Below are 25,797 nucleotides of genomic sequence, written 5' to 3' on the forward strand. Positions count from 1 at the left end.
TGGCAATGTTAGAATAATTAAGGTTGGGTCACATTCTACCTGCAAAGGGATACTGACTTTATGTATGAACTCTTCCATGTCAATTATTTGGCAGAACCTTTTTAAAGATTTTCCTGCACCGTCCATATCTGTCCATACTTTTGAAGTAGTGAGTAGTACTAATCAGACTCGGGTCATCGAAACCTGTCCTGCACCAGGGAAGTGATCTCTAAGAATTTCTAATTTGCTTGACAGCTAGCTCAACAAGTAAATTTGAAGCAGGTTTAAAGTGTGACCTGGAATCCTTGACCAGAGTGCTTGGACTAATTTTGATAACTAAGGTAATTACACTTAGAGGTTATAACTATTTAAGAAGTTTCAGGATAAAAGGTAGGGAAGTAAAAAAACTTAAATGAATAGATAAAGAATTGTTGTAATGCATAAGCTTTTAACTCTTTGTCAGGGAAGCAGTGCCTTGAAACTTAGCAAGCCAACTGCCTAATTACCATAGGGTGACTTTGTATGCGAATGAATTATTAGCTATAGATTAAGCATTTCACACTTATCTTTCAGCACTATAGTCCCCTGGCTAGAAGAAAGAGAGTAGAAATTCTGAATAGGGCAACTTAAGTTTTAGGAGGGAAAAATCAAGTAGATTTTAAAATGGAAGGTGAAGTTGAAATTTGTGCATCTCTTTAATTACTATTTTCTAACTTCAGAACAGCAAATGATACAGCATAATCTACTACTTGCTAGCAGAACCTGTTTAACCTACTGTTACTTTTTTCATTAGGTATTTGAAAAGATTTAAAGTGATGAAAATTAAAGTACTGCGAAGCTGGTGCCGTCAGATACTGAAAGGCTTACAATTCCTACACACGCGCACTCCTCCCATTATTCATAGAGACTTAAAATGTGACAACATCTTCATTACTGGCCCCACTGGATCAGTCAAGATTGGAGACCTCGGTCTGGCAACCCTGAAACGAGCTTCTTTTGCCAAAAGTGTGATAGGTAAGCTTCTCCTGTTTTGGAGGCTGGTGAGCCAGTCTACCTATTTGGAAACTTGAGTCTTTTAAGAGCTTTCCTTAAAAATATGGCTTCAAAGGTACATGGTCAAAGCCTGAAAATGTGTAGGCTTTGTTTCTTGGCTGTTGAGGTCATTCTGTGTTCCGGATTAGATTACATGTTGAAACTTTGGTTGTGTTTTTGATATTTGTATATTAACATTAAGTATTTTGGAATATAGATTCATTGCCCTGCCCAACAGTTTAGTGCAACATTGTTGATAAAACCACTCTTGACTACATATAAATCTCAGCTTTAATATGATGCTTCAAGAAATGTACCAAATGCATTTTGGTGACCAAACAACGTTTTGATATTTAGTCTAGCATTAATTTATACAGACGTTTTTTTCTGATTGTCACCAGGGGTTAATATTAAATCTCTTACACTTTGAGTAATCAGAAACTAAGGTATACCAAAGAAAGTCAATATATATATTTTATATCACAGTCACTGTGGTATAATGCCTTACTGAGGCAGTCTATAGAATGTGGATTTATGTAAGGTAGGAGGATGCATTGGGGAAGTATTGCCTTATGCTTGCTCTGTTCTTATGTATCCACTAAGAACCCTTTTCAGAAATTGATTTGACGGAACTATATAGTCTTGTGAATTCTTTAAAGAATTGGTTTTATCAGCTTTGTTTTTATGGTTGGGTGAATAGACTGCAGGGAATGAAGTTGCTCTCACTCTCAGTATTTAGAGCTTGCTAAATGCAGTATTACTCAACAGTCCTATACTAGATTCCTAGATGGGATCAATGGTGTATACCTGCAAATTGTCTTGCAAGCTGTCACTGAAATATTTCCTGCTTCTTAACCAGGTCAAAGTATTAATAGGAAAGAAAAGTATACAGTGTCCAAAAAAAAAATTTTCTTAAGCATACTCATTTATCCTCAAATTTATCATTGGAAAATTACCACTTCATATCTAGCTATCTGTTAGCAGTTAGCCTTTGGATGAATGACTGCAATTACATGGGTTTTTTTTTTTTGGTTTAATGCAGTGAAAACAAGCAATGTGGCTATAGAATGATCTGTAAACTGTCTTGAATCTGGTGTCTGCAGGAAATAATTCTGTGGTTAAATTTACAAAAAGCAAACTTGCATCTCTGGCTTAAAGTAAATCTGATCATACAATGCAGTCCCTTTGCTTACAGAGGGGACGCTGTAATGCTTCACTGGGCAATAATTTTCTGCACACTATTTAAATGGGACTTGTTGAATCTCACGCTCTATGCTTGTAACTCAATCTCTCTGTATTTCTGAGTATTTTTGACTGTAGGATGTCCCTCACTAATGCCTGTATCTGCAGTAGGCCTATAAATATACTGCAGGTGGGAAGGTAAGTATGTGAAGAAAAGGGCTCTGGTGAGTGGCCTTTGCAGAAAATTACTTTTTATCCTTTTTTCATGAAGATTTATATTTGTAACAATAGAGTTTTTCATTGCAAGGCCTTTCCAGAACCATTCTACTTCAAAAAGTAGATGGAGAGCACCAGGTCAGAGACTAGCTGTGGGCTCTTACCAATACTACTTCTTTTGCAGCAGAGGGCAGTCGGGTGACTTTTGAAACAAGGTTTAATATTCCTCCTTTCTTACAGGGAGAAAAGGTAAGTGTGTTAACTCTCCTTAGTATTCGGTTTGCAGCCTATGGCTAGTCTACAGTTTTCCACTCTTCTTATCCCTTTCCCTTCATTTGATTCCAGCCTGATCCAGTCTGTTTTGATACTTATATTAACTAACATGCATAAAACAGGAATTGCATCAGTCCTTTCATGCCATTCTTATTCCATAAAGGCCTTGCAATGGAAGACTCACAAAGTATGTTGATGCAACAGAGTGACTAAGGGTTTCCTCCCTCTTCTTTTTGCCTCCACTTTCTCTTGTCTCACAGGTCTGCCCATCCGCTTCCTCCTGCGGTGAGTAACGCCAGCAGCCTCTGCTCGCTTTGAGACATTTAGAGTCTGAATCGTTCTTTTAATTTAAGGTACCCCAGAGTTCATGGCCCCCGAGATGTATGAGGAGAAATATGATGAATCCGTTGATGTATATGCTTTTGGGATGTGTATGCTAGAGATGGCCACGTCTGAGTATCCTTATTCCGAGTGCCAAAATGCTGCGCAGATCTACCGTCGAGTGACCAGTGTAAGTCCCTGCCCACTACTGATTCTAAAGCTACTACTACTAGCAGCAAAGGAGTACAGCTGGATAGCATGGTACTGTGCAAGTGTGTGTGTGGGGGGAAAGAGAAGCTGACAAGAGGTTTTTGGGGGATGGGTGGAAAGGTATAGGATGGTTCAACTTACCAAACAGTCAGAAGCCTGTAAAATAATGTGAATGGAAATAAAATTTTGCATGTGTTCATACTCTTCCTTCAGTATATAAGAAGGTATTGCATAGGGTTTAAAAAACAAAAACAAAACCCAAAACGCATTAGAATAATAACAGATTATTTTCTAAGCCACTGGGGGCATGGTGGAAGTATTTCAGTCTTGAAGATTAGCTGGTAACTTTGTTCTCTGAAATAAAGCTGGGTCACAAATTCAGAGCACTTTGGCTTAGCTGCCTGCCAAGGCAAATCATAAATTGTTACCTAGGGTGATTTTCGGTTAATAGTTTATTGAATTCCAAATGGCCCTTAGCTACTGTGTGTTGGGTGCATTTCTTGTAATTATGCAGTGGAAATACTTGATAAATAGCAGAAAGGTATTCCACCCTGAAAAGTGCTGGTAATTATAGTGGTGGTGGAAGCATTGTGAGTGAAACCAAATAAGGCTGAGAAGGCAAGCAAGAGATTTGAGTTTGGCCATCTGACTAGACTAAGTGGAACCTACAGACCTTGAACGTAGGAAGCAGAACTGGAGTGATAGAAATATTCAGAATGGTTGTGGCTAGATTTACTTTGTGATCTCTAAAACAGTGTCGTGAAGATTATACCAGTGCAGTAAAACAAACTGCATGAATTCAGCCTGCTGATTTAAGCATTCAGAAAGAATAGCGAGGTGGCCACTTGGAGAAGTAAAGACTTGCATTGGATTTCTCAGAATACCTGTGCAGATGTGTGCAGGGAGGAAAAAAAAACTTACCTCTTTCTCCGATCCGTAGACAAATGAATTCCTGTTAATCTTTTTGTGTGTATTATCTTGGAAAAGTTGAGGATTTAATAAAAGACTTGCTTAGCTTTGGAAAAATAAAATGCTCTCTTATTCCTGATGCCTCACACTGTAAAAGGTAGATGTAATTACTGACTTACAGATGTGGAGGGGAAGGGTCTTCATGTCAGAAGTAATGAATTCTGAAGGAAGTGTTGGTGAAATAAAAGACTGTTCCTTGTTTGAAGGGGAGTATCGGGGAGGCACAGAAGGAGGAAGAAAGAAGGGATAAATGGCCATTTTGGTTTTTTTGAACAGATGTTAGAATAAGTTTTTATATCTGTATATATACACATACATACACACACAGTCTTTTTTTTTTTGCATGTTGGTGGATTTAGCTCTGATTTTCTAAATAGAGAGGAAAAACAAGGGTAAAATCTAGCCTTTACTCTGCTTACAGCATAATCTGATCTGCAAGCTATTTGGATCAGTGAAAGAAAACGAAGTATCTTACCAAAACAGTCTTAGTGGTACCTTTGGCTATGCTTATGTATGTATCTTGGCCAGAGCCAAAGAAGTGTAATTTCGGTATAGGATGGGCACTTTTTCTCAGAAAAGATACCTGATGTAACTGCCCTGCCCATTCCTTAAAAAGTGCTAGGAACTGGGCTGTGGCAAGAATAATCGGCTTTTGAGACAATCAGGCTTGGAAGTCCCCAGGTCTTAAAGAGCTGTCTTTTCTCTGCTCTGTGAAGTACTTAGCAACTGGAAAGCCTTGTAGGGGCTTGTAGCAGATGAACTTATCTAGAGACTTACCAGGGTTTGACTTACCACTTGTTTATTGTGCTTGATGCTTCTTTCTCCTCATTGTTTTTGGTTGACTGTTGAACTTCTAAGTGGATGAGAAACACTGGTAATTTTTCGGTCTGTCCAACACCACCTTCTACTCTACTCTGCTGCTGATGGTTCATAGATTAAATTTAATTGTTGATTTTTTTTTTTCCCTGCTGTTTCATCTACTGCTTGAGAGTTCTAAAATGTACTTTGATATGAAATCAAGGAAATCTTGTTTACCTTCCTGCCCTTTGCTCCTTCTGAAAGAAAATAAAATGAAATGTACATTTATCTGCTTCTAGGCAGAGAATGAAAGGCTATGTGCTTTGGTATATTTGGGGTTTTTTATTTTATTGTAGTTGTAAAGCAGTCTGTTCAAAAAGCAAAACAAAAACCAAAACCAAAACTTGAATAACTTTCAAGGAAGGCTTTCAATGAAGAAAAGACAATATTATCTGGAAATAAAGCACAAACCTGTCTTAACTGATAATGGAGAATTCAGTGTTTCTTCTATAATGTGGAAGGCAGAACCATGTTATGAGAGTGAAATAAAATACTCTTTGTATTCTTTTTACCACTCTATGAAAGCTCTGTGAACCAATGAAAGAGCCATATAGTTTTCTGCCCTTGTCCTTTGCTAACTGTTAAAGAAAATTAGTTTTTCTTTCATTTCAAAGGAGACTTCAGAAGTTTAGACAATGTCTGCAGTTGTGATTGAGGGGTGAACCAGTTGAAAAATTCAGTACTTAACAGGACAGTGTGTGAACCATCAATAACAGAGTGGAGTCAGAAAACTTCCTGTGTAGGTGACTCCACAGTACTTACCAACACACTTCCTTTTAATGTGTGTTGGAAGGTGAATGTGGTTTGTGGAAGATGTTTAACATTTCCTTTTCAACCCCTTAGTTTGCTACTTTCCTAGGCATGTTTTAGGAATATTTTGAGGTAGCAGCTGTAGTCCTGCTGCGCTTTAAATGAAAGGATTATTTTATCTAGATGCATACACAGAGACCAGAGGGAAAGACAATAATAATGATCTGCTATTGACAGTCATGAAAGATCATACCATATGGGAGCTTAGAAACCACTGAAACCCTAAAGGCAATACGATCAAAATGTGCAGCCACTCAGTGCAGGCAATACATGTTTAAATTAATTGATTTCCTTCACCCCCTTTGCAGTAACTGTTAGGCTTAGTAAAAAGCAGAGTTGTTCCATTAGCTTAAATCGTTGCTATTGCTTAGGACAGAAGGCTGTAAAAGGTGTCTTAATGACCAGGGTGTCCTCTCAAGACTGGACTTGGTACTACCAGCTTACATTGTTTTCTGCCATTTTGGCTGTGTGTTGGTCTCTCTTCTAGGATGGCCTTCAGCTGCATTGCATTTTGACCTTACACCTTTTGTGATAAGGATTGCTCTAGCTGATGCCCAGATACTGCAGTGTTGGGTTGGGGTGTTAGCCAGGCTTGCTGAGTACTAGGTTATGTGTTCTACCTCTTCTGTTCAGGGTCTTCCCTCATGGTTGGAAGCAGTTTTCTGATTAAATAATAGTTAGGTAAGCAAAGATCTAGATAGCAGATCTAAAGGCTGAAGTTCCTCCTGGAGATGAGGCATTTTTTGGCCCAGGCAGTTAGTGTTGCTTCACATCTTGGATAATAACACTGCTACATGAGTCTGCTGTTAGCAAGATGCTTGTCTATATTGTCTACATTGTCTCACTGGTAAGTTCCTGTTTTTCCTGAAAGCGGTGCTGGGGTAAAGTTCCCAAATTTTCCGTGGCCCAAGAAACAGAAGTGTACTTAAATTGGTTTTCTGGTTCACTTTAACCAGAATTCTTCTTCTTTCAGTAGAAGAATCTGGATAAATGCCTGGCTTAAAAAGACGACTGCCTACAATTTGTAGGGCTCAAAGTGTTATGCTGAACTTTGTTTTACAGTTCTGGTAAGGAAGTCAGCAGGAGTTTGATACAGAGTATTGATCTCTGTACTTGCACCCTCTAGCATACTCAGTCCAGACCCTTTCACTAGCAGTTTCTTTAGAATAGAAAATGAGATCTGTGTGTCTTGTCACTCAAGCACAAGAAGAGCCTAACCTTCCTCTTTGTTTTCATTAAATCATAATGTTGCAATTTTGTCTCAAAATCCCCTGTTTTCTTCATGGAAGCTATCCTCTGCTGTTCTTTGGAAATGGTTCCAAATAAGTGAGTAGTTAGTACTTAAAGAAACTGCAACTCCTGGGATTTTTACCTTATTGGGTGGGGGGGTAGGAGGGGAATCTCCTCTGAGATTTAAGCAGTATGTCTCTTCAGCTGGGACTGAATGCATCCAGTGGGCACTCTACTGCCTACTTGGCCTCAGAAAAAAAAAAATCTGAGCCTGTAATTAATTGAAAATAAGCTGCACTATTAAGGTAGTCTTGCCTGCTCCTGTGACTTATTTTTTTTCTCCTCTGCCCTCTTGCACAGACACAACTGTCTGTGGTATACTACTAGATTAGGGAATGGATCATCCCCCCTTTTTTTGTGTTTTTTTTCAATTCTGCACCATATCAAAACAATACAGGCAGTTCCAATACAAAATGTAATCAAGATACTTAATTCTGCTCACTTGCACAAAAAAGGAGTATAATATCTTGGTAAAATTCAGGAAGGTTTCCCTGTCTGACTTCGTTCCTCTCTGGAGACTGGTATTCTTTCTTTGACCTGTTCCATGCATATTTCAATTAAACAATTTGTCACAGGAGATATTTCAAATGGGATACATGTGCATTTAAATGAAAACAGAGGTATTTATAGAACAGACATCTTAAGTATGATTTCTTAATTTAGTCTGTTTGGGAAGCAATGCAGTCAGTGAAGTCATAACTAAGTGAGTAGCTTCAGCTGCTTTGTCTCAGCCTCTGGTGAGACTGATGTTGCCTCAAAAGCTAGCTTGGTTTTTTCTTGCTCACATTGCAGTTATCACTCACAGGTGTAGTATAGATCTCGATTACTTCTACACTATATTTCCTTCAAGCTTTCATTTTGCAGCACAGAGAACTTTTATAAGTGTGTAGAGGTACTGATTACTCAACCTCTAATACTTGGATGTCCCAAGTCTTAAATTTTCTAGGTGATTGACAAGTCCCAGGACTAGTAAAAAGACAATTAATGGGTTTATTATGCAGATTTGTCTCATTCTTGCATATCTACCGCTAACATAAAAATCCAAACATGTTCATTGCAAAAAAGTTAGTAAGACCATCCTCAGTTTCAAATGTACTAAGCAGCTGAGTATGAGCAGAAAACTCCCTTTTCTCTTTCGCCCCCTCCCATTATATAAACTTACCGTTTAAGTTCTCCTGATGGACTTGTGCTCTATACTTAATTTTCTCCACGCTTACTTTGACAAAGTGAAGTTTTGCACTTGTCCTTGCTTTCACCAAAAGTCCAGCCTCTTCTCTGTAAACAAATGTCTGCCTTCTGAGCTGGCCTTAAGATGAGAAGGGGGGGGAGTATTTTGCATTTTGACTTAAAAAAAAAAAAAGTTGTTCTGTACTGAAATGTTCCACAGAGTGGGCACAACATTTTTCTTTGTTCTACAGAGCTTAAAAAAAGGCCTAAGGGAACAAGGTACATAATGAGTAACCTGACCAGGCAGTGTCTAACTCATTTAAAAATCCTTAATTTCCCTAACTGGTGGGAACTGAAGCTCACTCGTTACAGTGAAGGTCATTCTCTTGGCTGAAAACCAGGCAGTTACAAAGTGCTGCAGTTTGGTCAATTGGGGTGAAATTAATCTCTTCTTTAATGTCTTAAAAGTTAGGCATCATAATTGTCTAGACTAGTCAACTACTTCATTTTCATTAGAGATGCAATGGGCAAAGTATCCCACCTCTTTTTTTTTCTTCTTTCTGAGAGGTCCTAGGCAGCAAATATAAATGCTTCACCTCTAGACTTATGATTAATTTTACTTGCAGTGCTTAATGAACGTTGATGAATGTCCTCTTTTGCTTTCTGGAAGCAATATGCGACTTTTTTTAGGCATACATAAAGCTCTGTTTCTTTATTTTGAATAACTTGGTTTCTTCGCCTGGTTCAGATAAATACAGAGACACCCTTCCTATCAAGCTTTCAAGTGGAAAAAGCATTGGAAAAAAAAAACAATGCAGAAGTAGGGGGAGGTAACCCTCAAACAGAGCAAGTAGTCTTTTGTTAAAGCAGATACTGAAAGACCATGAACCTTCAACCAAGCACAGGAAACAGATTAACTGTAAGAAAGGGCAAACTCTTGTAATTGCATTCATTGAAAGAAGGAACTTCAGGCACTTAAGTCTGAAATGGAAAAAAAATTGCATGTCAGATGCTATTCCTCTGCATCACAGTGAATGGACTAAAGAATACTTAAGCTTCTACCACTTGCCTCTCGTAGCTGTTCAGCTCAGTTGCAAACATTTTGCTGGAACGTCTTTAAGAATGAAGAATCTTCCTGGGTGGAAGTTCAGTCACTGACTCATCAATTCAGAAATACATAGCTTTAAAAATGGAAGATGGGAATTCAGGGTTTTGAAGCATTAATATCTTAAGAAGCTTTGCATGTTAGATTAGAAGTCCTCTCTAAGACATGACAATGTTCTAAGTAAGGAAAAGCAGGGATCAGCTTGAACACTGAGATATAACATGCTATATGGTTTACACAGCTAGGGCAGATGATACCTGAAGTTAGAAGGAAAACGGCTCATTCAACTGAATTCCTTTCTAAAAGTAGCTCACTCTTACAAGTTGATCTTTTTGTAGTATAGTACAATTTGTACTATTCAGCATCAAAAGCTTCTAGATTACAGCTAAAACTGTTTTGTCAATGTTGATGTTGTAAAACAAACTTGGTTTGAAGTGAAAGGAGATATTTCTTATTTATATTGGTCACTGCTGAGCCTGGAATGTGACTCTCAGCAATTTTGAATTGGACATGATTTTAAAATGATCAGGAATTAAAAGGAGGGCAGGTTGAGCTTCGGTTGAATTACATTAGATCTTGATTTTATGCATTTTTTCAGTCTGAAATTCTAAAATTTGGTTGTATTGCAGAGTTCTCAAATGTGTTTTTAGAAACCAAAGTAAGTTCACAGAAAACTGGGTAAACAATGTATGTTTAAAAATTAAAAAAGTTCATTATTAAGGATCAGACCTCTTAAAACCGTCATACTAATATTTAATATTCTGTCCTGTACTGACATCTATTTAGCTCTTATATTAACTGAGGTTAATTTAATTTAACAGTGAGAGATGGGAAGGTGGCTCTTCTTAGGAATAGGGAGGTGGTATGTGTTTTTAAAATGCCTGGCTTTGCAGTGTGGTGAGAACCATTAATGAATCACTGAAGCATTACTGTGGGGAGACTGATAGCTCAATGTTATTTGTCAGTATAGTGCCACTAGTCAAAAATACTGACATTAAGAATGCATGAGCTACTATTTCTTGTCCTGCCAACTGTACTGCTATAGTTGCACGGGGGTAGGAATGGGGTAAGTCCAGGAAAGTTTTAGTCTTGTGGAAGATCACAGGGGTGTTGAGTAAAAATAAGTTATTTTGAGATTATTATGTGATTCATAGGCAAGAACTCCACCAAAATTTTACATAAACCCTTTATAGTTACCTCCAGGTTACTCAGAGCTCTTCCCAGAGAGCGGGCAGTGACATGGGGGCATGTATGCCTATTTGAATGCTTTTGTTTGTTCCTGTATTAGAAGAGTGAAAGTTACTAAAGTTGAATGTGATTTTGCAGAACAGTTTATTCCCAAAAACAGAGAGAAAAACCAGGCTAAAAAGTACATGTAAGAGACTCCATTGCTTATTGTGCATAATGGTTTTTACACTAAAGGAGGAAAAAAAGCTGTTGCTTCGCTGTCTAGTAAAGGTATTTAAAAGCTTCCTCACACTATTGGCCTGTGACTTTGTTTTAAGGTAAACTTATTTCAGAGACATCTCTACCTTACCACCCATTACCATCATCATAAAGTTCCCTGCATAGCAGGGATACTTTTCAGGACCACCCTCTGACATGGTTGAATCTTTTGGTACATAAATAGAAGTCCTTCACTCCTATTAGAATAAGTCATACAATAAAAGGGACAATGACTTTTGGTGCATTGTCTGGATTGTGCACTATTTTTGGTGTTTGCAACATTATCCTAGGCTGTTTAGTAGATATCTTCTAAGGGCTAGTTCTGGTACCAAATGTGTTTTGTGGCCCATGAAAGAGACTTAACGTTGGATTATATTTTAATTCAGTTCCAAGTCCACTGGACCTAATCTGTGGCTTTTGAATTACTGTTGCTATACTTGAATTTAAAAATGAGTACTAGATGATGTTTTTCTATCAGAATGGTAGCTGATGAAAGCAGAGAATGCAACTAATATAACTTGATTTTTCAAAAATGCATTTTCCATACTGAAAATAGAAGAAAGATACTTTTAGTATTGTGTGACTGTGGCATTTCTAAATTTATAGCACTGAAATGTGTGTCTAGGCATGTCTGTGTTTTTTTTTTTTTTGAAAGCCATTTCCAAGCTGAAGTCCCAATGAAGCAAAGGGTCATTCAGCTAGTTCAAGATGTTCACCACTGCATATTCTTGTTCGGATGATAAAGGTGTTATCCCTGCTCCTAAGTGTGAGGTTAAAGAACAATAGATTAAACTGATCTTACCGTTACGCTCTTGTGCAAGAATAAAAACTGAAAAGTGAGTGCCCGATCCACTTGCCCAATCAGACTTTACTGTAGTTTCAGAAGAACTTCTATCCTCATACTGCCTGTTTCTAAACAAGGCCCTTGTCACTGTTATGTGCACCAGTATCCTAATTGTTTGCCAGCTATACGCTACGGAACTGTGTCCTGCCTTGTAGTTACAAAATTTCCTGTTCTAGAGCTTGAGTAATTTCTTCTATTCATTAGAATTGCTGCAGTTATGGTAGGTGCTGTGATTAATCTCTTTTTAATGAAAACCATCTGCTTAGCTAGTCATAAGGGCTCCAGATTCTTAGGACTTTTGAAATAGGTTGATATTTTTTATTTAACTGGAGGTGCTGAAGTACAGTGGACTCTCATGTCAGAAGTAAAAACTTAAAATGCCTTGTGTGCTGGGCTAGATAATTAGTCAATGGGGTAGTTGTAAGGCATGGTGTATATTCAGCAGTAGTGCATAGCATAAGTTGTGTTTCAATGTTACAACAAATACAGCATATTTTTACTTTGTTATAGTCTTTTACTTGAGAGTGCTGGAAAGGATTTCAGCCAACAATTTCTAGGAAGAGTTATGACTAGTTCTTGTTCAAACTTAACTGTGTGGAAACAAAGCAACAGAGCTGCAACTACTATACTGGTCTTAAATTAGCTTTCTTGACTGGATGGATTTGCAAATACATGGAGTTGTAAGGCTTTTAATGCTGTAAATTCTCTGGCTTTAGTAAGTAAAAACACAGTATTGAGAGACTGGCAAAGAAGTTGGTTAAGCAGGCAGTGTCAGTGTTCTGTGTCTCCTGGGCTTGGAGATCAGTTGCAGAATACAGATGCGGAGATGATAGCAAGCAGTGATGGTTAGTCAAATTGAGGAGTCTGTGTTCTTATCTCATACAAATGACTAGATGCTTCTTTTAAGTAACCTCACAAGCTTTAGGAATAAGCAGTTAGTATGGATGTGTCAATTGAAGTACAAACATACCTTGTATGTATAACAACTTTAATCATGTGTCTTGGGGAATTTGTTTTTTTTTTTTACTGTTGTGACTGGCCTCTTGTTTTTTATTAATGCCTCAAAAATTGTTTGAGGGCGGGTGGTAAATTGAGGAGGGAAAGAGTTTATAAATTGTGATCAGTCAGGTTGCAGCAAGCAGGCCTGTCTAAATACTACAGTGCCTCTATTGTCTTTAAATGTTTTGTGAAATCTGGGCATACATGGTTATCTGTTGCAAGTCATGAAGACAGCTGGTCTGGAGACATTTAAGAATCATGGGACTTAGATTACTTACACACCTGCATCACAGGGTGTGAAGACAAGACTGGTTAAGCTATTTCAGTGACATAGAGCTCTCAAATAGCTGGGTTATGAATTTTGGTCTGGATGATGGTAGATCAATCAAGTTCAAAAGATATTGGGTTCAAAATGTGCAGTTGTTGTTTTCGATCAGAAGAGAAGAAAACTAGGCCTGTCCTAGTTTAAATAGTGCCTCGTGAGCTAACTCTAGCTCATTGGAAGCTTTCATCTGCTCCTACTGCTTGTATTGCAGTAATGCTATTTACTCTGTTAGGATACTGATCTGGTGCAGAGCTTATTCTGCAGGATTTAGTGATTTAATTCTTGGCAGAATTATCAATTGTCCAGAATTAATTGCTATGAAAATACTGAAATTGGAGAAGCTAAATTTTCACTTCTGTTAAATGTGTTGCATTGTTTTAAATTTTTTTCCTTGCAGTCTCAACTACTCTAGCTTGCTTTTTAACAAGAATGATAAAATCCATCTTCTGTAGGCAACCCATATCTTTTTTTGAACTGAGTAAATCTTAAGCTGAAGTCTTCCTTTTCACAATAGGTATTGAAAGAATGAGAGTTTTCAAATATAGGTGTACCCTGTATGAAATAAGAAAATCAGAAAGATTTACGAACTAAATCAGAAGGATTGTTTCTAGAAGAGACAACAGGATTAAGATGATGGATTAGAGATGTAAAAGGTGGTGAAATGGTTAAACCTGTAGGTTCTGAGGGCTGGGTAAGTAACTAATAGCAGGTGGTGAAATTTAGAAGATCATGGGGTAAACCAATTTAAATGCCATATATACCATTGCCTGGGGGCTTCTTTGAGGTTGTGGGGGAAGGAGGTAGGATCATTGGCTTGTTTTCCACTGGAATCATATGCTCTGTCTAAATTCCTGGAATTAATGGTTTGTGGCAGCCTGGGACTGGCTCAAACTAGAATGGTAACAACTTAGCAAAAAGAAAATATAGAGACTTTAATTGCTTTGTTTGTGTGATTTGACTTTGCTACTGATTCTATTAGCCTCTGGAGTACAACATTAGAACATTTTGTTTGAGAAGATTAATCAGTTATGGTAGAATTCCTTTCAAGCTCTGCAGTTACAGCACCTTTGAAAAGAGCCAAGCAAGAATTGTGGTTAGACTGGGACAGGTAGACTGTGTGCTTGTTAAAAGCTGAAACACTTCATGTTCTTTGCAGGTCATGCAGTGGACCCCAGAAAAGTGTAGCCTTAATTAGGTGTGCAAAACGTTAGATTTTTATTCCAGTGAAGTAGATTTGCTTTGACTGCAGTGTGTCTATTTGGTTTGAGTGCAACTGCAACAACAAAAAAAATTTATAAGCACTGGCAAGCAAAACTTGAACATGCTTTATTCACGATACCAGTAAGCACTGTTAAAATGGAAATGATAATCAACAGTTGAGGGGTGTTTTTTGGGGGGAGGTGGTGGTGTATAAAATGTCTAGCTAAGCAGTTAGAAGGCCACTCAACGTAGCAGGATCTGTAATGATCCCTTTTCCCTTGACCCCTCTAAAGTTTCACAGCAGCTGGTGGAGAGGATTTCTAAAATGCCTGGTAAAGGATCAAAAAGTGTTGCTTTTGCAACATTGATGTCGCATGGTATAACAACAACACTGGCATAATTGTAGGATGCTTGAAGTAAGTCTGCTGTTTTGGGGTGAAAAGTGATCTTGATAACTTGAAACTGAATTTTATCACAGTTTATCATCACTAGTTGGTCAAAATTCATTTGCTCACTTCACACTTTAAAACAGCGTGTATGAACTTTCTTAGCATTGCTCTTTATGTCCTTCCAAAAAAACCCCAAAAGCCCTGAAGCTGTGGACAACTCATTTTATTAGTAAACAAGTTTTACAGTGGCTGTTTGAAACTAGATACCAGGGGAAACAAAAAAAAGATGTCAAGCTTCAGGTTTAGGTTTGGAGTCTAGCAAGAGATGTTAGAAAATATAACTCTATGGATTATTTGTGCGCATGTGGTGTAAAACAAGCAACAATGTGGCTTTCTAACTTTGCCCAACAGTTTGAAAATCACTTTCAGATCCCTTTTCCCTTACACTAAGCACCCAGTAAAAGGAAAGCAGATGATGTTGCCAATGGTAGCAGAATGAGATTATCAGGAAAGAGGGAGGTGGAATATATTGTATTATCCTAGTGCTGTCTTGTGTTCTGTTGGGATTAAATTGAAGTTAGTCAGCTGTAAGTATACTTCTGTAGTTCCATGGAAAGAAAAGGCAAAACAGCATCTGCCTTCATCCCTTCCCAGTACAAAACTAGTGCCAGCAACCTCGGGACAGAACAACACACTGGACCAACCCATCCTCCTGTGTTTACAAGCGTACTTCTGCAACAGCAGGAGTGAACTGGGCGATGATCCTACATGCAGCCTTAAACTATGGCAGAAAACTTGGGTGGAGAATAGGCAGAGCAGCCAAGCAGGGAGGCGGGGACATGCAGGAAGTAAAGGATCCCTGCACTGCCTCTTCTTCCTCCTCCTTACAGCTAGCTGGGCAGGCAGAAAAGGACACACTTGCCTCTTGCTTATATTAATTCTTTCTATTCAGTATTTGAGTGGCAAAAGCAGATATTAAGCTCAAATCTCTGCAGCCTCATGTACTGGACTTGGAAAAGTATAAGAGGTGTCAAACAGAAGACAATGCTCCCTTCTAACTTTGATGTCTGCTTTCCTTCTGCTGTGCGTTAAGTCCACAACCTAGTGGATTCCTATCGGAAACTAGCACCTAACTAGCTCTTTGGTGTGTGTATCTCTCTTCCTGATGGATTTTACAAAAAGAGAGATCTGTCCCGTATTTGTAATTGTTAATTCCCACTGTTGCTGCTCTCACAAGGATTGCACTAAAGAGGTAGGTAAAAATTTCAGCTCTATAGAATAAGTGCGTGTAGCCACAGGAAAGGATTTTGGGGGTGAATCAGAATTCTTGACAAATCTGCTGAACTGCTTTACATTTGTGTAGCTTGGATCTTCAGCTTTTAAACTTGACTGTACTTTTTTCCCTGTAATTTTTTCAGTGTAGTTTAAAATCCTGAACAGCAAGGCTGGAACACTTACTGCTTCTGCTATTTTCCACCTTTGTTGTTATTCCAAATCTAACTATTTTTTTAAATTTAGGATTGCTGAGGGTATGTAACACTTCCTCTGTCTTCATTTTGGTTTGGTGTAAAAGTTATACAGCACTGATCGTACCTTCAAATGATATTGTCAGTATCTCTTGCACTAGAACAAGATGCTAAACCACTGACCCAGTAATCTGGTGATCTAACTAATGCAAAATCCTACGTGTTTCTAGGCAAAAATTGTGAAGAGGAGTTCTGGGTAGCGTATACTTTGGTGTTTAAAGTATCTTGAAAATTTAGTGTTTTTAAGAGTACCTAACTTGCCTTTAATGGATCAAATAACCATATAAATGTGGATGTTGAATTTTGGAACGCACTTTTTTCACCAGATTAAAATCTGATAAAATCACAAACTTTACCACATCTAAGATCAGTGAAATATGAAATCTCTTCTTATGCTTACCATGAAGACTGTAAGATAAGTATTTAGTTTTGCATCAGTTGTGCTTTGTGCTACCTACATATATGCCCATATTTTAGAGGTGCTGTCAAAATGTAAGTGTTCAGTGGTTTTTATTTTAAGTTGGCACTTCTTTCCAAAGACACAGTTCTGCCCTTGTTAGCTATTGCATTATCACTTTCCTTCTGTAAGCCTGAGAGCTAGTGCAACAGTGTAGGGAACCAGACTGGGGGGCTTCATTTCACTGGAAACTGCAGGCTTTTTTTGGTTTGATTTCTTTCAAGTCTGACTGTGATCTGTGTTGTTATGCAGCTGTATAGATGTGTGTGCCGGCAAAAGGGAGGAAATGACACAGGTGTGGGAATGGGAGGTGGAGAACAGGAGACCGTTGCTTTCAGCAGCACTGCCAGTTCCTGCTATTTTAGATGGTAGCTTGAGAAAATGTTGATGACTTTCATGTGTGCCTGTTATAACTATCTACACTTTTTTTTCTCTGCAAGAGCTCTTCCTTCTATTTCTTTAGCAAACTCAGAAAAAATGCGAGTGAGATTTGGGTATTTAGTTTTTATTAAACTGCCACTGGGGAATAGGACTAGTAGATTACAAGATTTGAGTTGTCCTGTGATTCTTCTAAGGAGTTTGGGGACCAGGAGAGGCATATGAGAATGTGACCATCTTGCAGTAAGTGTGGTGAAAACCAGGAAATACTGAATGGCTTAGCATGTACTTTGAGTGCCTTTGGGTTCAGAAACTAATGAACGTATGCTTGGCTGCACAGCTCATGCACTCTTAAGGACACGTCAAGGTTATGTGAATTGCAGGGCCTGGCCCCCCTTTGGTTTCTCTGTGATGGCAGATTAAGGTGTATAGGCAGCTCTGGGTAGAAAAAGGTTCACTGATATATTGACTTTTATAATTCATAGTATCATCTGTCTTGTTATGTAAAATAGTTTGACACTTCCCCTACTGCTTGGAGGAGTTTAAAAAAAAAAAAGTTTTTAAAAGCTGATGGTACTTACCTGGCCTGAACTTCAGCGTAAGGGGTGTTTGGCCAGCACTGTAGACTAGGCTTACGCAACCCTTCTTATGGACTGTGGAACAAACTGAGAAATAGGTAGCTGCTTGAACACAGAATCCTCTGTTGGTTTTAGGCCCTAGTGTGAGGTTCTCTCAGATTTTCTGAGGAGCAGTTAGGAACATAGAAGCTACGCTGGAGGAGGCTGGAGGGAGCTTCTCTTTTTAACTGAACTCTTGGCTTGGAGTTCACAAAATGGGGTATTGTAAAATGGCCCTCGTGGAAGGGCCTGAAGATTTTGGACAGGTATTTAATTTCTTTCGGGATAGAGAAACACAGGGTAGCAGACCGAATTGCTGATTTTAAAATCTGTTCTTAGCTTTACCTTTTCAGGCTTTGTGCAAGAACAGAGTGTGTGGTAAAATAAGTAACAAGAAAACTCCATGTTCTAGCTTTGTTATGTTAATATTTTGCTGTGCCAGTTGTCTTACTCAACTTAGCTTTTTTTTTTCCTGAAAGGAGATTGTCACAGATCTGACATCTTCCTTTTGCTGCCACAGTGTAAATGAACATACATGCAGGCTGCTGCTATCTGGGGCTTAAGCTATTTAGGAGACTTAGATGTGTTAAACTTGAGCAAATTTAGATACAAATATATACAATAAGCAGTTGAATAATTGTTGCATAGGTTATGTATGTGTATATAGGAGAGCATTTAATTATGTGTAGAAGCATCTCTCTCTACATATATGAACCTGAACTTCTGGGAGCATTTTAAGGTTGGTCATAATTAAAGGCAGGGGTGTCTGACTAGTCTGCTATATGAGCAGAGACACATGTAAACAGGTACTTGATGCCAGTAGTAAACACTAAAACTAGTTTTATAAAACCCTGTAGAGTGTAGGGCTCTGCAATGTCTTGCTAGGGAGCTGGATATTTGTGATATGACCTGGTTACAATATTAAACTTACCCGTCCAAACTTCGGTCTGGTGTCTTATCAGCTGAGGCATTGATCTCCAAAAGTCTTAATGTTCAGTGAAGGTTTTAAAAGCATTACGTTAATGTTCACTGACTGACTGTGTGTCGGGGCTTATTCTAGTCACAATATACTCTTCAGTTCTGTGAATTTCAATTGCTAGAATTTCATAAGAGCAAATTTTAGAGCAAAGAAATAGATAACCAGAATGCTGTTATAACAGGAAGTTTTTATCAAGTGAAAAACTGTGTCTTTCTATAGTCTGGGGTTTTTTTTGTCCTTTTAAAAAATCCAGATAAAACACCTTTGTAAAACGTAGTGACAAATAGCATGATTGTCCACTGAAAGACTGAATTCTTGTGCTTCTGTCTTGTGTTTGCATTTGTTAAAGTTGATGTTGATTGTGCCCTCTCCTGGAAGAGTGTGGTAGAGAATATTTTAGGTAGTGAACATTTGAAGTCAATGTACTGCCATGTCTGGCCAAAGCTAAAAAGAAGTATCTAAATGTAGCTGGAAATTATTATCGTATTAAGTCTCTGTTCAGTTAAATGAAGGTCTGTAGTCGCAAAGGCTCTGGTTCAGAGACTTGAACCTTTCTGTTTCAGGACTTGTTTCCCACTGACAATAGAGGAAGGGGGAAGGGTCATGTCTTGATGTCCCCGTTTGGTGGGAAGCAGTATCGTTTAGGATGTTGGGAGAAGCACTTTCTGGTTACGACATGGATCATGATGCCTGTACTACTACTTCATTTATTTCTGTACTTTAGATTCAGTGGTTTTCACTTTTTGTTTAGTTGTGATTTACCAGTGACACAGGGCCAGATGTATCAAGTGTATGACTTCAGGATTGTTTGGCTTGAAAATGTGGGCTCTTCATATAACAGAATTTGAACAGGATTTCTTCATCCTCTCTCATTCTGCTGTCTTAAAAACAGAGTTTGAAGCTAAAGGCTGAATCAAGTAAAATTGAGTGCCAAATTTTGCTGTTGTGGACAATTGCCCCCAAAATAGAGCTTCTGGCCATGATTAAGTGATGAAGTTTGGCTCCTTGCCTGCAATGTTTTGCAGAATTCCCAGATGGTCATATCTCATGGCCTATTTGCTTTACTGATTTAAGTAGCTGATCATATTTAGATTTTATTTTGCTCTCCCCCAATGGCTTTAGCATGTATTGGAGAAAGGATTGCCGTGTGTTGTTGAAGGGCTTTTGTAAAGGCCTGTATTGCTAAGCTCATTTTCCTGAACTTACAACAGGTGATGCAGGAGTGTGGTTTGAGTATAGTAGGTCTTCTGGGGAGAGCTAAGATACAGGATAGTATTTTTTTTTCCTTTTCTTTCTTTAAAAAAAAAAAAAAGACAAGTTATTTAATGATCCAGTCAGATCATTCTGGGCGAAGGTTTTTCCTGTAAAGTCAATCTATGCCAAAATTACTTCATATAATGGCATGTTGGAAACATTCTGGGAAGCAGCAGAATCCTTTGAAGACTGTTAAATTAATCATGTGGGTTTGTGCATTAGTGTTACATAGGAAACATTTCCTTCCATTCTCAGTCCCGTCTGTGTACTCACCTCTAACCAGCATAACTTCCATGGAAACTAAACGGTTCTCCTGTTATAACTGAGAACCTAACTACGAAAGCCTTCTGTTATGGAAGTGTAGCTGAGAAATGGGGGGGGGGAAATGTTTGCAAAAGTCACTAACAAACAGATGAACAGTAAGATTGGGGTCAGATTTCTCTATAATTTGCACTAGTGGGGAATTCAGGCCAGTTATCTATTGAGTAAAAATAGTCTGTCTGTAAACACAATCAAAACTTAAATCAAGCGGGCCTTCCAGTTTCTCTGTTGTTAACTTATATGTTCCAGGGTGTCAAGCCAGCCAGCTTTGATAAAGTAGCAATCCCTGAAGTGAAGGAGATTATTGAGGGATGCATTCGGCAAAACAAAGGCGAAAGGTAAGTACTTTCTTTTCATATAGAGGTATTACTTGCTGAGTCTTTTATCTGTGATAATACCAGATCAAGTTAGTTCCTGGGGTCTTCTGTGTTCTGATGAAAGTTGGGAAGCCCGTATTACTTCTGCAGCTTCTATTCTTTGGTAGATTCTTATGCAATTACTGTTTTGGAGAACTAACAGTGTCAGGAAAAGTGCAAATGCTATAGTAACCATCCATGTCAGTTTATTCAGAAATTCTACTGCTTTTATTAAAACTTTGACCTAGTCAGCAAAATAGCAGAGGACAGCCCTTCCGGGTTCCCAGGTATTTGGATTCTTTGGTTGGTTTGTTATTCTGTAATCCTTTGGTTTTCCTGTCCCTTTGATTTTGTTGGCATTTTATGGCTGATTATTTTGAGGGCTCTTTCTGTTTTTTAAATTCTTGCTGCTCGTTTTCATCCACATTTTCAGCAAGATGACTTCTACTTGAAGTGATTAGCTTATACCATTACAGGAAATCTGTAACTGCTCTGATGGCTTATTTGTGGGGTTTGTTTTGTTTTCTGCTTTTACATAGTTGTTGCTTGCTGAATGTCTGATTTAAAAATGCTTCAGCCTTCAGCCCTCCTCTAGCCTCCCGCTATTCTGTTCAGAACTAGTTTTGTCACTTCATGGATGTTTATTCATCCCCTTCTATTAACTCTTGTTAAAGTTTTACATCTGATGGCATTGCTGTGTATTTTTAATTTCTGTTCTTTTTCTTAGTTTTAAACAATTTGTATTTTTTCCCATTTTAAGTTAATTTTGTGGCTGCACATCACTTATTTCTTGCCATTTAGTTTAAGCAGTTAACTTTTAGACTACTACTGTTAATGCTGTGCATATATGAACATAATCTTTTTTGTACCTTCAGGACAAAGCTTCTAATTGTGCCAAACAGAATGCAAGTTGAAGTGGTTCAAACTAGTACAAAATATGAAAGGAATCATGTGGTGCTTATCTAGTGCTGAATTTACTAGATGAGGCTTTTGATAAGATCTTGAAATAGACTGAAATACATACTTGGATTACTGTATTGATTTAGGGACTAAGGGTTGTGTGTTGGATCTTAATGTTCAGTAAAACCAAACTGTTTCTTCAAGGTTTCTTATTATTTTAGTTAATATATACCCTGTTCAGTTGGCTTAAATATGTTGGTACTTCTGCTGACCAATGTGTGATTTTTTTTTTTTATTTTTTCTGTAGCATTGTTGCATTTTGTTTCTCCATCATGCTTTTAAATAGAAATTTGAATGATGAGCTGTCAAATAACTCATGGGAGAAGCGTGAAACGTAGAGAATAAATTTGGGGGATCATCAGGCAAGGATATTCCTTAATACTTTATGAAAACCTAATAACTGTGTGTGCTTTCTACATTCTTTCCCAATATGCTAGATATGCTATTAAGGACCTCTTGAATCATGCTTTCTTCCAAGAAGAGACTGGAGTCCGGGTAGAACTAGCAGAGGAAGATGATGGAGAAAAAATTGCCATTAAACTCTGGCTGCGAATTGAAGACATCAAAAAACTCAAGGGCAAATATAAAGATAATGAGGCAATAGAGTTTTCCTTTGACTTGGAGAGAGATGTCCCAGAGGATGTAGCACAGGAAATGGTGAGTGTTGGTGGTCTTACAGAGCATCGGAAGTACTGGCATTCTCTGACAGTGAAATGTAGTCTGTCAGCCTTTGTATTTGCTGTTGTTACCATCTAGAAATAAAAGAGCTTCAGAAGTTTGTGAATGAGAAGTTAGTGCCAGAGAGTGGTAGCTTATATTGTAGCACTACGACAGTGGCTGTCTATGACAGTCTGAATTCTGTGAATATATCCTCCTTCAGGTGGAATCTGGCTATGTCTGTGAAGGGGATCACAAGACAATGGCGAAAGCTATCAAGGACAGGGTATCTTTGATTAAGCGAAAGCGAGAGCAGCGTCAGTTGGTGCGAGAAGAACAGGAGAAGAAACTTCAGGAAGAAGGTAGTCAGAAGCAGCAGCTGGAGCAACAGCAGCCATCAAGTGCTTCCCATGCAGGGTCAAAGCATCCCCTGTCTGTCACTGGTACTACTCCTGTCCCCACTACTTCAGCATCGGTTTCTACACAAGTGGAGCCTGAAGAACCAGAAGCTGATCAACACCAACAACTGCAGTTCCAGCAACCCAGTATATCTATTCTTTGTAAGTGTGTCAGTTGGTTTATTTAGGAACTCTTGCACTTACACAGTTCTCCCCCCTGCCTTAGAGTCTTAAACTTTTGGTGGGTATAGCAGTCAATATCTTACGATGTTGCTGTCTGCCATTGCGGTCTGCTGAAGAACATTAGGTCACTAGAAAGCACGGCAAAATAAGATGCATTCCTGTGCATTAGCTGAGCCAAGTCTTGGCACAATTCACGGTCTAGTGTCTTAGCACAAAATCATTTTCCTTTGTTTCAAGTTAATACACTAAATGAACTGGGGCACCTGAAGCATGAACACGTCCTAGTTTTTGCTGCCCTCCTGTAGGGACAGTATATTCTGGCCCTGCAGAAGGCTGTATACTCTTGTACCTGTGCAGTTAGAGCTATTAGAAACACTCATTTGAATCCTTGTTAACTTATGTTTAAGGTGGAAATGAGATTAATGTACAAGCAGTTGAGCTCATAATTTGCTTTCTGAAAAAAAATTTCATTATCTGTTTTACATCCTATTCATGAAAAGATGAATTAATACTCCCAACTTTTCCTCTTCTGCCATCCCAACATTTGAATCAGTATTTGAGTAATGATGGTAGATGAGAACTTCCATATTAGAATGGTGAAGTTAGAAAGCAAATTACTATCTGCTCTTTAGGTAATAGGGATTTTAAGTTCTCTACTATACCTACATCAGGTGCATCTGCCAGCAAGCACAACAGACCTGTTTTATATGTCTGTGTAAAATTAAATAAATAAAAATAATAATTAAAAACCCCTGAAAGATCATTCATAACAATGTGGAATTTAAGTTTCTATTTCTAGTCTAGTCTTTTATAGGAAGCATAGTTTACTATTAAGTATCTTCCTGAAGAACTCCTAAAATTACTGATTTTTTTCCAGAGGTTAGGGGAAGGCATACTGGTAAGGAATTACTGTACTGAGGAAGAAAAAAAAAATTTTAACCAGCTTAAATATTGCAAGAGGTAAAATGCTGATAAGGTCCATGTGACATGGTACAAACATCAATCTAATACTTGATTGATTATAATATGTTTAAAGTTGTGAATCCAGACTACAGTTCTTGAAATGCAGATTTTTATCTTTAACTTCTGCAGCTGATGGGACAGTTGACAGTGGCCAGGGGTCATCTGTTTATACCGAATCATGTGTGAGCAGTCAACAGACTGTGTCATATGGTTCCCAGCATGACCAGTCAATCTCAACAGCTGCAGTCCAGGGATATGCAGCTTCAGTTGGCCAAGTGCAGTCGCAGCAGCACGGAGGATATCAACCACCTGCAGCGGTAAGTCAGAACTTACAGTATTGCAAATGCATGGAATTATTTGATTTTGTATTTCTCTTGAAAGGTGAGAGGAAAGTCTGCCAGGCAATCTTCCATGTCTGTTTTGTTTTGCCTGTGATACAAATTCTGCATGGGAGTAGTAGAGGGGCTATTTTTGCAAGGTGACTGAGTCTGGGCGGGGGGAGAAGTGCAAGGGTGTATTTGTCTTTAAAGCTTTTATTTACTCTTGAGTGCACTTAAGCAGAATGATAGGTTAGGTTTTTTTATGGATGGAAGTAACATCCTCAGAACAAGACTATCTCATGAAAGTAAGCATTTAATCTCACTTGGGAAGGTGATGTGTGTATGTGTATATGAAGTTACCAGGGATCAAGCTGTTGGTTTGATTTGAAGAAGGGATTAGAGTAATTTGAGTTACTGTATAAGTATGAAATTGCTGTGTGTGTTCTGTGAGGCTTTGATTACAGATTCTGCAGGTAAGATTTTTTTAACTGTTATAGAATGCTGCATGTGAGAACTCCAGACTGAAAAGACCCCACACCCTTGTTCCCGGTTTTATTTCTAGCTTATGTTGATTTGCTCATCAGTTGCCGTGTGTATTCCTTTTCCCTTGAAAGTCTGCATTGGGCACAAATACTTTTCCTACTATGTTCATTTGTGTTGCCCTTTTATTTTGTGTTTTTTTTTTCTTGGTATGTTTTTAGGTCCGAGTATGAGTACACGCAGAAATCTATTCTACCTCTGGAGTAGAACTTCTGCTACTGTTATATTGTCTTCAGTGCTTCCCTTGTCGCTTGTTTTTTTTACACAAAATAAAAATCTAAGCCTGAGGCAGAGACATTATGGTATAATGTAGTAATATCATAAGGGAGAAGTTGTGACACTTAAGACTGAGGGTCCTCACTTTTTTTTGGTACCTGTGGCTGTAGGCTTTATTACAGAATCGTTGGTGGTACTAGCTTTTTGGAAAACATGCTGGTTTCACTCACAAGCAAAGTATCTCCATCTTTTTCAAAGGCTCTTAACCTGAAGCTTGTGGTACTGCTAGTCCTTGATCAAACGAGTTTTTAAGCCCTCTAAGCTCTTGTTCTGGGTAAGCCACGTTTTGGTGTGTGGGCATATATTGGACTAGAAGCCATTTCATTGTCTTGGGATGGCCAGCTTCCAGGTTGAAAGACCATAAACTTTTGAGAGGGGATGGGAGAACAAGTGTATGACAGAGGTATAGTCAAGCTGCTTAGTTCACTGCTAAAATGTGCTCATGCTCTATGATGATGACTAGTGGTACCAGGAGGTTGACAGAATGGAGTAGAACACTCCAGGAACTACTAACAGTTTGTTGGGAAGACAGAATGACAAAATTATATTGACAACTGGAGAATGGCCTTAAAAAGAAATAGAATGCAGTTCAATCAGGACAAGAACAAGGTTCATGTTTAAACAGCAATAATCAGCTACAGAAGTACAGGATGAGCAACAACTGACTAGGCAGCAATTCTGCAAAAAAAAAAAGGTCAGGAATTACATTGGACCACAAGCTGGACATGGTCAAAAACATCATGTTGTGAAAAAGGTAAACATCATGTTATGTGAAGTAGTTCTTCTGCTCTTGGCCATTGGTAAGTCTATCCTGGGCACCCTGCTTGAGAGAATTTGAGGGTGAATTGGGAGAGAATTCAAAGGAGAGTGAGGAGAAAAAAAAAACCACCAGAAGTACAGAAAACATGGTTTATGTGGGAAGACTGAAAGAGTTAAGCTGAACCTATGGAGGATGAGCTTGAGGAGAGAGAAAGCTGTAAAGGCTGCTGTAAAACAG

The 25,797-nt window shown here is 38.4% G+C and overlaps 1 protein-coding gene across 5 annotated transcripts in view; it reads left to right on the forward strand.

Moving 5' to 3' along the window:
* Positions 1–25,797, forward strand: part of WNK1 (WNK lysine deficient protein kinase 1) — a 109,734-nt gene that overhangs the window by 41,192 nt on the left and 42,745 nt on the right. For all 5 annotated transcript variants that reach the window (XM_009278940.2, XM_009278939.2, XM_009278941.2 and 2 more), the window contains exons 3-8: positions 773–993; positions 3,036–3,193; positions 20,397–20,485; positions 21,901–22,120; positions 22,344–22,680; positions 23,794–23,981. In XM_009278940.2, the coding sequence (XP_009277215.1) occupies positions 773–993; positions 3,036–3,193; positions 20,397–20,485; positions 21,901–22,120; positions 22,344–22,680; positions 23,794–23,981 (1,213 nt within the window). The remainder of the gene's footprint in view (positions 1–772; positions 994–3,035; positions 3,194–20,396; positions 20,486–21,900; positions 22,121–22,343; positions 22,681–23,793; positions 23,982–25,797) is intronic.

This window comes from Aptenodytes forsteri, unplaced genomic scaffold (genome assembly GCF_000699145.1).
Source record: "Aptenodytes forsteri isolate BGI_AS27 unplaced genomic scaffold, ASM69914v1 Scaffold241, whole genome shotgun sequence".
NCBI classification, from domain to species: Eukaryota; Metazoa; Chordata; class Aves; order Sphenisciformes; family Spheniscidae; genus Aptenodytes; species Aptenodytes forsteri.